Source organism: Aethalodelphis obliquidens, unplaced genomic scaffold, assembly GCF_003676395.1.
Source record: "Aethalodelphis obliquidens isolate GAN/ISIS:26980383/991018 unplaced genomic scaffold, ASM367639v1 scaffold9, whole genome shotgun sequence".
Taxonomy (NCBI): Eukaryota; Metazoa; Chordata; class Mammalia; order Artiodactyla; family Delphinidae; genus Aethalodelphis; species Aethalodelphis obliquidens.
This window is the reverse complement of record NW_020837953.1, coordinates 21,156,850-21,172,010: the sequence shown is the minus strand read 5'-3', so window position 1 is coordinate 21,172,010 and position 15,161 is coordinate 21,156,850. Positions and strand designations below refer to the sequence as shown.

The 15,161-nt window shown below is 41.3% G+C and overlaps 1 protein-coding gene across 6 annotated transcripts in view; it reads left to right on the top strand.

The window, feature by feature from the left end:
• The window catches only part of MACF1 (microtubule actin crosslinking factor 1), a 248,778-nt gene that overhangs the window by 210,263 nt on the left and 23,354 nt on the right, over positions 1 to 15,161 (top strand). For all 6 annotated transcript variants that reach the window (XM_027109006.1, XM_027109007.1, XM_027109005.1 and 3 more), the window contains 8 exons: positions 482 to 631; positions 1,560 to 1,793; positions 2,889 to 3,098; positions 5,339 to 5,857; positions 6,652 to 6,828; positions 7,083 to 7,206; positions 8,018 to 8,226; positions 8,608 to 8,925. In XM_027109006.1, coding sequence (XP_026964807.1) covers positions 482 to 631; positions 1,560 to 1,793; positions 2,889 to 3,098; positions 5,339 to 5,857; positions 6,652 to 6,828; positions 7,083 to 7,206; positions 8,018 to 8,226; positions 8,608 to 8,925 — 1,941 coding nt within the window. The remainder of the gene's footprint in view (positions 1 to 481; positions 632 to 1,559; positions 1,794 to 2,888; positions 3,099 to 5,338; positions 5,858 to 6,651; positions 6,829 to 7,082; positions 7,207 to 8,017; positions 8,227 to 8,607; positions 8,926 to 15,161) is intronic.

The window sequence follows — 15,161 nt, the reverse complement described above, 5'->3', positions numbered from 1 at the left end:
AAACTCAATTAGCTGATAAATTATCCAGTTTCTTGATTTTTACTCCTTGCCTAGTCCTTCTAATTTTCCATATTATGACTTAACATGTAGTGTATCATCCAATTCCAGTAGAATTGATCAGAACCACTAATTTATTATTACCACCAATATCATCTGTGGATTTTAAGCATCTGGGCTCTCTGTTCTCCATTTCCAAGGATAATAACAGCAGTCTGGCAAAGGAGCTTCCAGACCAATACCTGGGAGCGTTCTCACCCCAAATCACCCCTGATTATAATCCCGACCATAGCCCCAGATTAACAGACGATCCAATTGAGGGGAGCTTTCTGAATATGATTTCTGTGCCTTTTTCTCCTCTAGTCTCCCACCAACTTTTCCATCCTTGAGATATAACCTTCCTGTTTTACATTTCAGGGAGTTATCTTGTATTTATAAAATGAGAATCATTAATTGTCTCTTGGCCCCTTTGCATTTTAATTAGACCCTGCAGAAACAACAAAATACCTGTCACCAGAAACTGGAGGATCTTTGCAACTGGGTAGGACAGGCAGAAAGAGCATTGGCTGGCCATCAAGGTAGAGCCACCCAGCAGGATCTCTCTGCTTTGCAGAAGAACCAAAGTGACTTGAAGGTCAGTAACAGTTAACTCATTTTTTTCATTCCTTCAAGTATTTATAAAGGCTTGCTATGTGCCAGGCACAGTGCTTAGTGCCAATAACATAATGGTAAACGTCCCTGCTCTCATGAAGCTTACAGTGTGGTGGAAAAGACAGACATTACACAAATAATCACAAAAATGAACATACAATTTATTCAGTATTGTATCTATAAAGGAAAAGTTACATGCGAACATATAACAGAGAGACCCAGTCTTGACTTGGTTATCAAGATTACCTTAAAGAAGTGTCACTTAAACTGAGGAACAGAGGGTACATAGGGGTTGATGCATGAAGGTGTGGGAGGAAGAAGAAAATTGCCAGGCAGAGGCCTGTACATCAGTCTGGAGGTGGGAATGGGGTCGAGCACAATGTATTCAAGAGCTGAAAGAAAGCTAGTTCAATTGGACTGCAAAGAAGAAAAGGAAGATTAGTGAATGATGAGTCTGGAGAGTAGGACCCAGATCACTCTGGGCCTTATAGGCTCATGAGGATTAAGGAGTGATAACCAAGAGAGTTATAAAGGACCAACCAGGCCTCAACTCCGGTAGAATCCTGTTGTCAACTCTTCTTTATGGAAGAATGATCTCTTTGAGGATAACTCATTGCAGAATAAAAATCATGTTTATGGGCGGTCTGGTTTTTTTGTCTTCACTAAATATCTTCTTAGAAATTTAAATTTAAATTTTTCTTAGAAAATTAAATATTAAAAAAGTTTCTTAATTTAGAAGCATTTAAAATTTTATTATCTCCATTGGTTTAGGCATAAACCTTAAGCAAATTATACTCAGGGACATACGTCAATTGCAGATAATGTCATCCTAGTCATTCGTCTTCATGCTGTTGAGAGGTCTTAGAAGTTCTAAAGTTGAAGCCTCTGCCATCCTGTTTTCATATGTTAAGGATTTACAGGGTGACATTCAGAATCATGCCACCTCATTTGCCAGTGTTGTCAAAGACACTGAAGGGTTCCTGGAAGAGAACCAAGCTAAGCTGAGCCCCCATGAGTTGACAGCTCTCCGGGAGAAACTTCATCAGGCTAAGGAGCAGTATGAGGCTCTCCAGGAAAGGACGAAGCTGGCCCAGAAGGAGCTGGAGGAAGTGGTGACCTCAGCCTTACAGCAGGAGACTGAAAAGGTAACCAGACTGCTGTGATGCTTGGTATTTTTCAAAAAAGAAAATTTTGGTACCTACACAAATAAAAGGTAATGAAGGGAAACTGCTTTACAGAGAGCATAGAATCACAAAAAAGGGTTAATTCCGAAGCAGATCTGTGAGCCAATACTTATTTTTATAAGAAACATCCTGAAGGACTTTAAGTCAGGAATAGTTGGTAGTAAGTTCATATTCCAAATCATCGCCATCATCATCATCATCATCCTTGGGGAAAAAGCAAATGGCATATTTCTAACCTGAATCTGGACTGGTGATCCAAGGGTACTAGTGAAAATACCTGGACAGTCTTAATGGGCCACAAGCTGTCCTCAAGCTGCCACTATAGTTTCAGTGGGAAGACATGGCACTGGGATAAACCTAAAAGAAGATAAAGTCGCATGGTCTTCTGCACCCCACTCAGCACTGGCTTATTGAATCAAAGTTCTTTTTCTGGCTGTGAACTTGTACACTAATGAGGGAGGTAGAGAATGTGGAAAGAGAAGTAAGTTACCTGAAGGTGAATTCTGAAATACATGAATATATCACTTGGCATAACCTGTTTTATTAAAGTACTTGAAGAGTCAGAAAATAGAATTTGAGAGACAAGTTTCAGAATTCAGTGCTCTACTTGGCAGAGAAAATGCTGGGAGTAGTCTGCATTTTCCTTAAGGAAGAACAGAAAGGTAATTGAGTGTGACTGTGCTATTTTTTTATCCTACCAAGGCAGTGTATAACTTCTGCGTACCTAGAAAGGATTCCATAAAGCTTGGAGGTGCTAGGACTAAATCATCTCTTAACAAAGCCCTTTCAAATCCTGGGATTTGCCGCCCTCCTGCTCCTTTATTAAAAGCAGTGAGATATAGATCAAATTTAGGGATTGTTTTAAATTATTTTTCAACAGATTTAGAAGCTGCTTATTTTTCTCTGTGGATGCAAAGACTGTTTATACCCAGCCTTAGAGCTGCTGCTGCTTTTTTTTTTTTTTTTTTAAGCCTAAATGTCTTCCCCTTTACTTAACCTTTGGTTCATAGCTGAGTATCTAAGGCCTTCTCACTAGACTCCCCCTGTGGCTTTCAGAGTAAAGCAGCAAAGGAACTGGAAGAGAACAGGAGTAAGATCGATGCTCTCTTGGATTGGCTGACTTCCCACCCAGTGGGATCATTGGGTGGACAGATGGAGCAGGTCTCAGGAGGTAACCTGGAGAAAGGAGCCTTGGATACCACTGATGGTCACATGGGGGTGACCCAAGCCCCAGAGACGCTGGACAAGCAATGTGAGAAGTTGAAGGTGAGCATGTTAGCTTGTTCTTACAATGCTGGGTGAATCTCTGCTGCCCTGGGCAAGTCACCATAACCTCCTGCCCTAAGTCCAGTGAGCACTTCTCAGTTCATATCTTCTTTGATTTCTCAGTGGACTTGACAGTCTTGACCACTCCCCTTGAAATAGTTTCTCGCTTGTTTCCATAGCACTATCTGCCCTGATAATCCTCCTCCCTTTCCTCTGGCCAGCTTTTGAAATACTGATATGCTTCCAGGTTGTAGCCTAGGCCTCTTCTCGTCTTTCAGAATATATTTTCCTTGGGTAATCTCATCCACCCACGACACCTCACTTCCCATTTGTACTAGTGGTTTCCATGTATATATTTGTCTCCAGCCCAGATGCCTGCCCTGAGCTTCAAACCAGTGTATAAATCCATCTGCCTATTTGCAGCTTGGAACCACAAGCACCTCAACCTGAGAACTAGACCTCCTATTTTCTAAAATACCCCTCCCCCACTGAACATGTTCTCCTTCCTATATTCCCACTTGCTTGCCTGGACTAAACATCACCCTAGATTCCTTTCCTTCCCTCACTCTCCCATATTGAATCAGTCATCAAACCCCACGCTTCTTATAGCTCTTTTAAAATCATCCACACGTTTTTATCTCCATCGAGATATTAATTGCAGTTCAGACTGCTATCAGCTCTCACTTGTGTTATAGTAACTTCTGGTCTCCTTGACTCTTGGCTTTTACCCTCCAATCCATTCCCACACTATTAAGTGATCTTTTTAAGATGCTGTGTCCCTGCTTAACCCTTTTAATAGTTCCCTGCTGCCCTTAGGAAACTATTTCTTACTCATCTCTACTCATCTATTTATTCAGCAAATATTGAGGGCCTGATGCATGACAGGTATTGGAGATAAACCAGTGAACCAGCCAGATCCACCATCTCCAAGACATTAACTGACATATGCAGGTATATTGTATTACATGATTGAAAGACTATTCAGGGAACTTAGAAGACACACGGATCACATACGTTAGTGATCCCTTTGTAGCGTACAAAACTGGTTTAGCTGACATGCTTCTGTTGAACAGCCTGTGTGGGCCATTGCCTTATTTTGTATTCATAGGATTTCTGCCTCTTGCATGCTGCTTCTGTGCTTGGAAGATCCATTGTAGTGTGTACCCTAAAGCCACGGCAGTCTTGGCACAGAGCAGAAATGGTCCTGCTGTCACAGGGGCTTCCTGATACTGCTTGCTGGCAGCTCCATCTAGGAAGGACACTGTCTTACCTGTGGGTGGATGAGAGTGGGGACATCTGGGCAGTATACAGACAAGCTGTAGTACTGTCCCTTACTGTCTCTTTGAGCAGGATATATTTGTCACCCCAGCTTCCCTGAGATGACGTCAGAAGCTGAAGCTATCAGGTTGCTATTGTCCTTCTCTAGGGAGTTGCATAAACAGTATGGATAGTTAAGAACACTTACTGAGCTCCCAGCGACTTCTGTTAGACTCAGGAAGAACATTTTAGGAACAAAACCAAGCAACCACAACTGTCCTAAAAGAACTTACGTTCCACTGAAACAGAAAGAAGGTCTACATGTCTGTACATAGACATAACACATACAAATAAAACGTACAGATTACCTGTACTATCCAGAAATACAGTCTATTCTCACTAATATACAAATTGTTTATTTAAAGAATTAATTTTCCAACATTTTTTCTAGTAGGGACAGTCATCAAGGATATGTGAATGACATATTTCACAGCTTAGCATTTGCAGTTTTTATGCCGTCATATGTATGACTTATGCAGCTTACTGTCTCCTTCCATCAGCGTGGGTAGTTTTAGTGGGCCATTTGTACCTTCTCTTAGATCTGGGGTAGTTTAGTGATGAAGAGAGTCAGGTTCAAGTCACAATTTGTCCCTTAACTATCTGCATGACCTTAGTCAAGACATACAACACCTTTTTGGTATTAACTTATCCCATCCTTGATATGGGAATTATATGGTCGGCCTACACTACAGATGGTGGCACTAGTATTATGAGATAATACATGAAAACTGTCAGATCCTAGATGAGTCAGTTCATCTGGGATTAGTAGATAGCATAATGCATAGAGAGTGAGAGATATTAATGATTTCTGAGCAGCTGGAAAAGTGACCTATTGAGATCTCTCCCTACTTCTAGCCGTAGACATAAACAAGTTATTGTGGTTTCCCTACTGATTGTCCTTTGTTTGGGGGGATTTTTGCCAGGCTCGTCACCAAGAATTGCTGTCTCAGCAGCAAAATTTCATCCTGGCCACCCAGTCTGCTCAGGCCTTCCTGGACCAGCATGGCCACAATCTCACACCCGAGGAGCAGCAGATGCTGCAAGAAAAGCTCGGAGAACTAAAGGAGCAGTATGTGACTTCCCTGGCCCAGTCAGAGGCAGAACTGAAGCAGGTGCAGACACTACGGGATGAGCTGCAGAAGTTTCTGCAGGATTATCGAGAGTTTGAAAACTGGCTGGAACGGTCTGAGAAAGAGCTGGAGAATATGCACAAGCGAGACAGCAGCCCCGAGGCCCTTCCCGCCCTACTCAAGCGACAGGGGAGTTTCTCGGAGGATGTAATTTCCCACAAAGGAGACTTGAGATTTGTGACTATCTCAGGACAGAAAGTCTTGGACACAGAAAACAGCCTTGAGGAAGGCAAAGAACCATCAGCAACTGGAACCTTAGTGAAGGACAAGCTGAAGGATGCAACAGAAAGATACAGTGCTCTCCATTCAAAGGTAGAGGAGAGGTTCCTGGCAGCCCCTGGTGAAACAGTCATGGCAGCCCTCACACAACTGTGGGTAGTTTCTGGGGCTTACAATACGAACCTCAGACACAGTGAACAAGCTGATTTGTAGATTGACCGTGGGTAGAATGAGTGTTTATGAGTTCTGAAAAATTGCAAAATATAGAGGCCCAGGGGCTCATGCCTGATCTGAGCAATATCCAGGGGTATGTCTCACTGCAGTGGTGAAGGTAGAAGTGCTCACCTCCCTGTGTCCTGACCAGCAGCCATGGCCTCGCAGGAGACAGAGCACAGGGAGACTTAAACCAAATACACAGTCTGTATTCCTGGACAGAACGTCTAGGGTAAATCCTTATCTTCCTCCCTATCAAAGAACTCCCTTTAGCTCCCAAGATACAGAATCCAGTCAGTTCTTCTTACCTGTTTTGTGCTTTTTGCCAACATCTTTCACCCCCAAAAGGAACACGTTTTGTACGTCTCAGTCCCCACCTTTGCCTGCCACCTGATGTATATTTCTTTGGTGGCTTGTCATACAACTAAACCTTCCCAGGTGTGTAATAAAGTGGAGGTGGATAGTATGGCTCAAACAGTCAGGACCCCACTTACAGAAAATGGTTGCTACCATCTATCTGTGGGGGCCCACACTAACCTTAACTGTAGTTACAGTCAGTTCCCTGTAACATAGCCAGAGCTCTTTGGACTGTGCCTGGGAAGCTGCTGCCTTTGGCCTGACCCACTTAAGTCTGCTTTCCCTTCTTTTTTTTTTTTTTTTTCCTTATGGCGCAGTGTGCACGACTGGGCGCTCACCTGAACTTGCTGCTAGGCCAGTATCAGAAGTTCCAGAGCAGTGCCGAAAGCCTGCAGGCCTGGATGAAAGCTTGTGAGGCCAACGTGGAGAAGCTCCTCTCAGAAACTGTTGCCTCTGACCCTGGGGTCCTGCAACAGCAGCTTGTGACCACAAAGGTGAGCCAATACACAAGCTGTTGTGCTGCATGGCTTAGAGTAGCTTCAGAGCGAAGCAAATGCTTGCATAGGTTAAAGGCGGTGGTTGGGATGCTGTGGACAACATATGATTCCTAAAAACTTTATTCTGATGTCTGTGGCTATGGATAAACAGAGTTTATTCTATAAAGCTGCTCAGTAGCTCTCAATCCCTAGAACCAGCTTTGATTATGCACTGTGATGGTTTTCTTTTGTCCTTTTTCATGGACAAGCAGCAGTTGCAGGAGGAATTGGCTGAGCATCAAGTACCTGTAGAAAAGCTCCAAAAGGTAGCTCATGACTTCATGGAAATTGAAGGGGAGCCAGCCCCAGACCACAAGCATGTTCAAGAAACTACAGGTATGAAGCAGCAATAGCCAGAGTGTTCCCCTAATTCCTAGTATGTGCCTCTGTTCTGTAACATATCACATTGTGTTGTACAAGTATCTGTGGTGCTAGCTAGGGGCTGTGGATATAAACACGAATAGCTCACCCTCTAATGAACTTTATTCTTACACCATACGAGGCCTTCACGGTCTGACTTCAACCTCTTTTCCCCAGGCACTCGCCTTCTAGCCACACCCGACTTCTTTCCTTTCCCAAGTCATTTCCTCATTACTTTACCCCTGAAGTTTTTCCTATTGCTTAGCTGCTAACATTTATTGAGTCCTTACCATGCATGATGAAATCTTGCTCATGCTTCAAGATGTAACCGGGAAGTTACTTCCTTTGTAAAGTCCTGACACCACCCCCGCCCCGACCCCCAAGAAGAAGTAAAAGATAAGAACTAATCATTCTTCCTTCGGGTTTCTCTAGTACAGTACTCCTAGTACCAATCTAGCACTTATGATTTTATTATTGTGGTTAGTTGATGTGCCTTCCACTACCTATGCTCTCTTTTAGAGTTTTAAGGTTTGTAAAAGGCAGGGACTTTATCATAATAATCTTTAGTCTTCAGCATCGAGCACAATTCCTGGCACTTAGTAGGTGCTAAATATATAATGCTTCTTGAATTTGGTTCAAATAGCGATGTATTTAGGCTTATTTTTCTTTCCGTTTGTCTTGATTTCTGTTGTTATTATAACTAACATGTACAATTTAAATGTTTTCTTTTTAAAGTGCAACACAAAAATTGTCCCCACTCTCTCTTCTCATGGCCTTGAATTTCCAGATTCCATACTCAGCCATTTCCAGAGCCTCTCCAGTAGCTTGGCAGAGCGCTCTGCTCTGCTGCAGAAAGCCATCGCCCAGTCTCAGAGCGTCCAGGAAAGCCTGGACAGCTTGTTACAGTCCATCGGTGAAGTTGAAAATAACCTGGAAGAGGAGAAGGTGGCACCGCTGTCATCAGGAGTCATACAGGAAGCCCTGGCCACTAACATGGTGAGACCTGCGCCCCAAGAGTTAGCATAGTGGGTATATTTGCCATGTTCCATAATGATATCATTTTGAAAAAGTATCAGGAAAAGAATTCATTTCCATGAATCTTCTAATAAGACTTAGAAATGTCGACTAATCCATGTAAAGGTTTGTCTACCCAATTTCCAAACCATTGGTAAGCTTGAGGAAAAGTGGTGATGGCAAAGTCACTGGTCACATGGGGTGGAGAACTGAGGGTATTGATGGTATTCTGAAGTTTCAGTTGCAATCCTCCAACCCTCCTTGAGGAGGTGAGCATGTAGTTAACTAGAAGCTTATTAGTTTGTGGCTCAGATATCCTGGAATAAGTGAGCCAGGAGCTGACAGACGTGTTCTTGATGACAGAAATTGAAGCAGGACATTGCTCGGCAGAAGAGCAGCTTGGAGGCCACACGTGAGATGGTGACCCGATTCACGGAGACGGCAGACAGCAACTCGGCCGCAGTGCTGCAGGGCAAACTGGCCGAGGTGAGCCAGCGCTTTGAACAGCTCCGGCTACAGCAGCAAGAAAAGGAGAGCTCCCTAAAGAAGCTTCTGCCCCAGGCAGAGATGTTTGAGCATCTCTCTGATAAGCTGCAGCGATTCATGGAAAACAAAAGTCGGTTGCTGGCCTCTGGGAATCAGCCAGATCAAGATATTGCACATTTCTTCCAACAGATCCAGGTAAGGATATATCTGCCAGATGGGCAGAATAAAGGGGAAAGAAAGGCAAGGAAAAAAAACATATTTACTGAACACATAATATGTCAGTCAATGCACTGGAAACTTTACCTGCATTGTCTTAAAGAATTCTCACAGCCATCCTGTAAGCTAGATATTGTTTGTTCATTTTTTAAAAACACAGACTAGATTTATTTTTCACTCATATTACATGTTCAACCCACATCAGCAGGAATACTTAGCTCATCAAGGTCACTCAGTCTTTCAAGTTGATGGAAACTTCATCCTGACATATGTTTTCACGATTACTACTGCAAGGGGAAGAGGACATATCATATCCATTTACATTTTATTAGTCAAAGCAAGTTTCACATGACCATAGCTGACTTTCAAGGGGGTGGAGAAATGTAATCCTACCATATATCTAGTAGGTGCAGAGCTGAAAATCTTTGGTGAAGAGTTATTACCTCCTGTAGATACAGATGTATATCCAGGAACAGAATTGCTGGGTCATAGTACCTGCCTGTACTTAATTTGACCAAGTAGTAGCTAACTTGAGCTCCAGAATGGCTGCACCTGCCCACATTCCCACCTGTAGTACCTCAACATGGTTGTATTCTCACATCGCTGCCTTGGGTTTATCCAACTATCTAACGTTTTCCATATTGTACTGCAATCTCATTGTTTTGTTTGGTTTGCTCTCCTAACTTTTTGCTTTTTGTTTTGAAAATTTTTAAACTTGAAAGTAAAAGGAACAGCACAATAAACATCAGCATACTTTCACCTGGATCTGCCAATTGCTGTTTTTTCTCTCTTTATAAATATATAAAAGAGTATCACTATGGGCTTCTATTTTCATTATCATCGTTGTTCTTTTTTATGCCCAAACGTTTTCAAATGTGGTCAGTGGGTGCCCCTTTAAGCTGTCTCCTGGTCTTTTTGACATGTCCCTACCAGTATATGAGTACTCTCTTACTTTCTGGCACAATAAGATGTGTCATGATCACCTTGTAGTTTCCCTGTCCCATACCTGAAATCACCTGTTTCTCCAAGGAGCCTTATTTTTACTGGGGAAGTGTAATTAGATATCAAAATCCAGATAAGTAGATGAGCCGTTAGGGTGTCATTGCTTCTAGGTCCCTTAAGTGGATAGGATTAGGAAATCTTGAAAGTTTTTTATATCATGTATTCATACTGATAATCCAGCTCGAACTCAACACCATAGGATTCTTCCTCCATTCCCTATTTGTGTCTTCCTCTGCTCACAGGGAGAACCCTCGTTTCCAACAACTTAATATATTATTTGCTATATCCTACAATAAAATAAGATCACTTTGGAATTACACTATTATTTCTACCAATAACAGACCTACTAAGTAAAATTCAAGATTTCTTTAGATTTCTTTTTGTCCTGAGACTCTGACCTACTGTATACTATGTTCAAAGTTACCTGAATTTTTTTTTTCCCTGTAATTTCTTACATAATTAGCTTTCTTTGTTTCTATTTGTATTCAACTCCAGGATTTTATTTTTCTTTGTAAAGTTTTATTTTTAAATATGTGAAACATTAAGAAAGCTCAGATTTTCCAAGACTGCTTTCTAAAGGATCAACAGTTGACTAAATTCTCATGGAATAATAATATCTATCTTGAAGAAACTATTTTGGGAATTAAAAAGTATCGGAGGTTGGAGATTGGTTCAAGATGGCGTAGTAGAAGGACGTGCTCTCACTCCCTCTTGTGAGAGCACCGGAATCACAACTAACTGCTGAACAGTCATCGACAGGAAGACACTGGAACTCACCAAAAAAGATACCCCATATCCAAAGACAAAGGAGAAGCCACAATGAGACAGTAGGAGGGGCACAATCACAATAAAAGCAAATCCCATAACTGCTGGGTGGGTGACTCACAAACCGGAGAACACTTACACCACAGAAGTCCACCCACTGGAGTGAAGGTTCTGAGCCCCACGTCAGGCTTCCCAACCTGGGGGTCCGGCAACAGGGGGGAGGAATTCCTGGAGCATCAGACCTTGACAGCTAGTGGGATTTGATTACAGGAATTAGACAGGACTGGAAGAAACAGAGACTCCATTCTTGGAGGGCACACACAAAGTAGTGTGTGCATCGGGACCCAGGGGAAGGAGCAGTGACCCCATAGGAGACTGAACCAGACGTACCTGCTAGTGTTGGAGGGTCTCCTGAAGAGGAGGGGGGTGGCTGTGTCTCACCAGCAGCAGAAGTTCTGGGAGGTACTCCTTGGCGTGAGCCCTCCCAGAGTCTGCCATTAGCCCCACCAAAGAGCCCGGGTAGGCTCCAGTGTTGGGTCACCTCAGGCCAAACAACCAACAGGGAGGGAACCCAGCCCCACCCATCAGCAGACAAGTGGATTAAAGTTTTACTGAGCTCTGCCCACCAGAGCAACACCCAGCTCTACCCACCACCAGTCCCTCCCATCAGGAAACTTGCACAAGCCTCTTAGATAGCCTCATCCACCAGAGGGCAGACAGCAGAAGCAAGAAGTACAGTCCTGCAGCCTGTGGAACAAAAACCACATTCACAGAAAGATAGACAAGATGAAAAGGCAGAAGGCTATGTACCAGATAAAGGAACAAGATAAAACCCCAGAAAAACAACTAAATGAAGTGGAGATAGGCAACCTTCCAGAAAATGAATTCAGAATAATGATAGTGAAGATGATCCAGGACCTCGGAAAAAGAATGGAGGTAAAGATCAAGAAGATGCAAGAAATGTGTAACAAAGACCTAGAAGAATTAAAGAACAAACAAACAGAGATGAACAATACAATAACTGAAATGAAAACTACACTAGAAGGAATCAATAGCAGAATAACTGAGGCAGAAGAATGGATAAGTGACCTAGGAGACAGAATGGTGGAATTCACTGTCTGTGGAACAGAAGAAAAAAGAATGAAAAGAAATGAAGACAGCCTAAGAGACCTCTGGGACAACATTAAATGCAACAACATTTGCATTATAGGGTTCCCAGAAGGAGAAAAGAGAGGGAAAGGACCAGAGAAAATATTTGAAGAGATTATAGTCGAAAACTTCCCTAACATGGGAAGGGAAATAGCCACCCATGTCCAGGAAGCACAGAGAGTCCCATACAGGATAACGCAAGGAGAAACACTCCGAGACACAGAGTAACCAAATTGGCAAAAATTAAAGTCAAAGAAAACTTATTGAAAGCAGCAAGGGAAAAATGACAAATAACATGCAAGGGAACACCCATAAGGTTAACAGCTGATTTCTCAGCAGAAACTCTACAAGCCAGAAGGGAGTGGCATGACATATTTAAAGTGATGAAAGGGAAGAACCTACAACCAAGATTACTTTACCTGGCAAGGATCTCATTCACATTCTATGGAGAAATCAAAAGTTTTACAGACAAGCAAAAGCTAAGAACCAGCTCTACCACAAAGGCTAAAGGAACTTCTCTAAGTGGGAAACACAAGAGAAGAAAAGGACCTACAAAAACAAATGCATAACAATTAAGAAAGTGGTACTAGGAACATACATATCGATAATTACCTTTATGTGAATGGATTAAATGCTCCAACCAAAAGACACAGGCTCGATGAATGGATACAAAAACAAGACCTATATTTATGCTGTCTACAAGAGACCCACTTCAGACCTAGGGACACATACAGACTGAAAGTGAGGGGATGGAAAAAGATATTCCATGCAAATGGAAATCAAAAGAAAGCTGGAGTAGCAATACTCAAGCAGGTAAAATAGACTTTAAAATAAAGAATGTTACAAGAGACAAGGAAGGACACTGCATAATGATCAAGGGATCAATCGAAGAAGAAGATATAACAATTATAAATATATATGCTCCCAGCATAGGAGCACCTCAATACATAAGGCAACTGCTAACAGCTATAAAAGAGGAAATCAACAGTAACAAAATAATAGTGGGGGCCTTTAACACCTCACTTACACCAATGGACAAATCATTCAAACAGAAAATTAATAAGGAAACACAAGCTTTAAATGACACAATACACCATATAGATTTAATTGATATTTATAGGACATTCCATCCAAAAACAGCAGATTACACTTTCTTCTCAAGTGCACACAGAACATTCACCAGGGTAGGTCACATCTTGGGTCACAAATGAAGCCTCAGTAAATTTAAGAAAATTGAAATCATATCAACCATCTTTTCTGACCACAACACTATGAGACTAGAAATCAATTACAGGGGAAAAAAACGTTAAAAACACAAACACATGGAGGTTAAACAATACGTTACTAAAGAACCAAAAGATCATGGAAGAAATCAAAGAGGAAGTCAAAAAATACCTAGAGACAAATGACAATGAAAACACAACGATCCAAAACCTATGGGATGCAGCAAAAGCAGTTCTAAGAGGGAAGTTTATAGCATTACAAGCCTACCTCAAGAAACAACAAACATCTCAAATAATCTAACTTTACACCTAAAGGAACTAGAGAAAGAACAAACAAAATCCAAAGTTAGTAGAAGGAAAGAAATCATAAAGATCAGAGCAGAAATAAATGAAATAGAAACAAAGAAAACAATTGCAAAGACCAATAAAACTAAAATCTGGTTCTTTGAGAAGATAAACAAAATTGATAAACCATTAGCCAGACTCATCAAGAAAAAGAGGGAGAGGACTCAAATCAATAAAATTAGAAATGAAAAAGGACAAGTTACAACAGACACCGCAGAAATACAAAGCATCCTAAGAGACTACTACAAGCAACTCTATGCCAATATAGTGGACACCCTGAAAGAAATGGACAAATTCTTAGCAAGGTATAGCCTTCGAAGACTGAACCAGGAAGAAATAGAAAATATGAACAGACCAATCACAAGTAAAATTGAAACTGTGATTAAAAATTTTCCAACAACCAAAAGTCCAGGACCAGAGGCTTCACAGGTGAATTCTGTCAAACATTTAGAGAAAAGCTAGCACCCATCCTCCTCAAACTCTTCCAAAAAATTGCAGCGGAAGGAACACTCCCAAACTCATTCTATGAGGCCACCATCACCCTGATACCAAAACCAGACAAAGATACTACAAAAAAAAGAAAATTACAGACCAATATCACTGATGAATATAGATGCAAAACTCCTCAACAAAATACTAGCAAACAGAATCCAACAACACATTACAAGGATCATACACCATGATCAAGTGGGATTTATCCCAGGGATGCAAGGATTCTTCAATATATGCAAATCAATCAATGTGATACACCATATTAACAAATTGAAGAAGAAGAACCATATGATCATCTCAATAGATGCAGAAAAAGCTTTTAACAATATTCAACACCCATTTATGATAAAAACTCTCCAGAAAGTGGACATAGAGGGAACCTACCTCAACATAATAAAGGCCATATATGACAAACCCACAGCAAACATCATTCTCAATGGTGAAAAACAGAAAGCATTTCCTCTAAGTTCAGGAACAAGACAAGGATGTCTACTCTCACCACTATTATTAAACATAGTTTTGGAAGTCCTAGCCACAGCCATCAGAGAAGAAAAAGAAATAAACGGAATCCAAATTGGAAAAGAAGAAGTAAAACTGTTATTGTTTGCAGATGACATGATACTATACATAGAGAATCCTAAAGATGCCACCAGAAAACTACTAGAGCTAATCAATGAATGTGGTAAAGTAGCAGGATACAAAATTAATGCACAGAAATCTCTTGCATTCCTATACACTAATGATGAAAAATCTGAAAGAGAAATTAAGGAAACACTCCCACTTACCATTGCAACAAAAAGCATAAAATACCTAAGAATAAACCTACCTAGGGAGACAAAAGACCTGTATGCAGAAAACTATAAGACACTGATGAAAGAAATTAAAGATGATACCAACAGATGGAGAGATATACCATGTTCTTGGATTGGAAGAATCAATATTGTGAAAATGACCATACTACCCAAAGCAGTCTACAGATTCAATGCAATTTCTATCAAATTACCAATGGCATTTTTTACAGAACTAGACCAAAAAAATCTTACAATTTGTATGGAGACACAAAAGACCCCAAATAGCGGAAACAGTCTTGAGGGAAAAAAATGGAGCTGGAGGAATCAGACTTCCTGACTTCAGACTGTACTACAAAGCTACAGTAATCAAGACAATATGGTACTGGCACAAAAACAAATATAGATCAGTGGAACAGGATAGAAAGTGTAGATGAACCCACGCACCTAT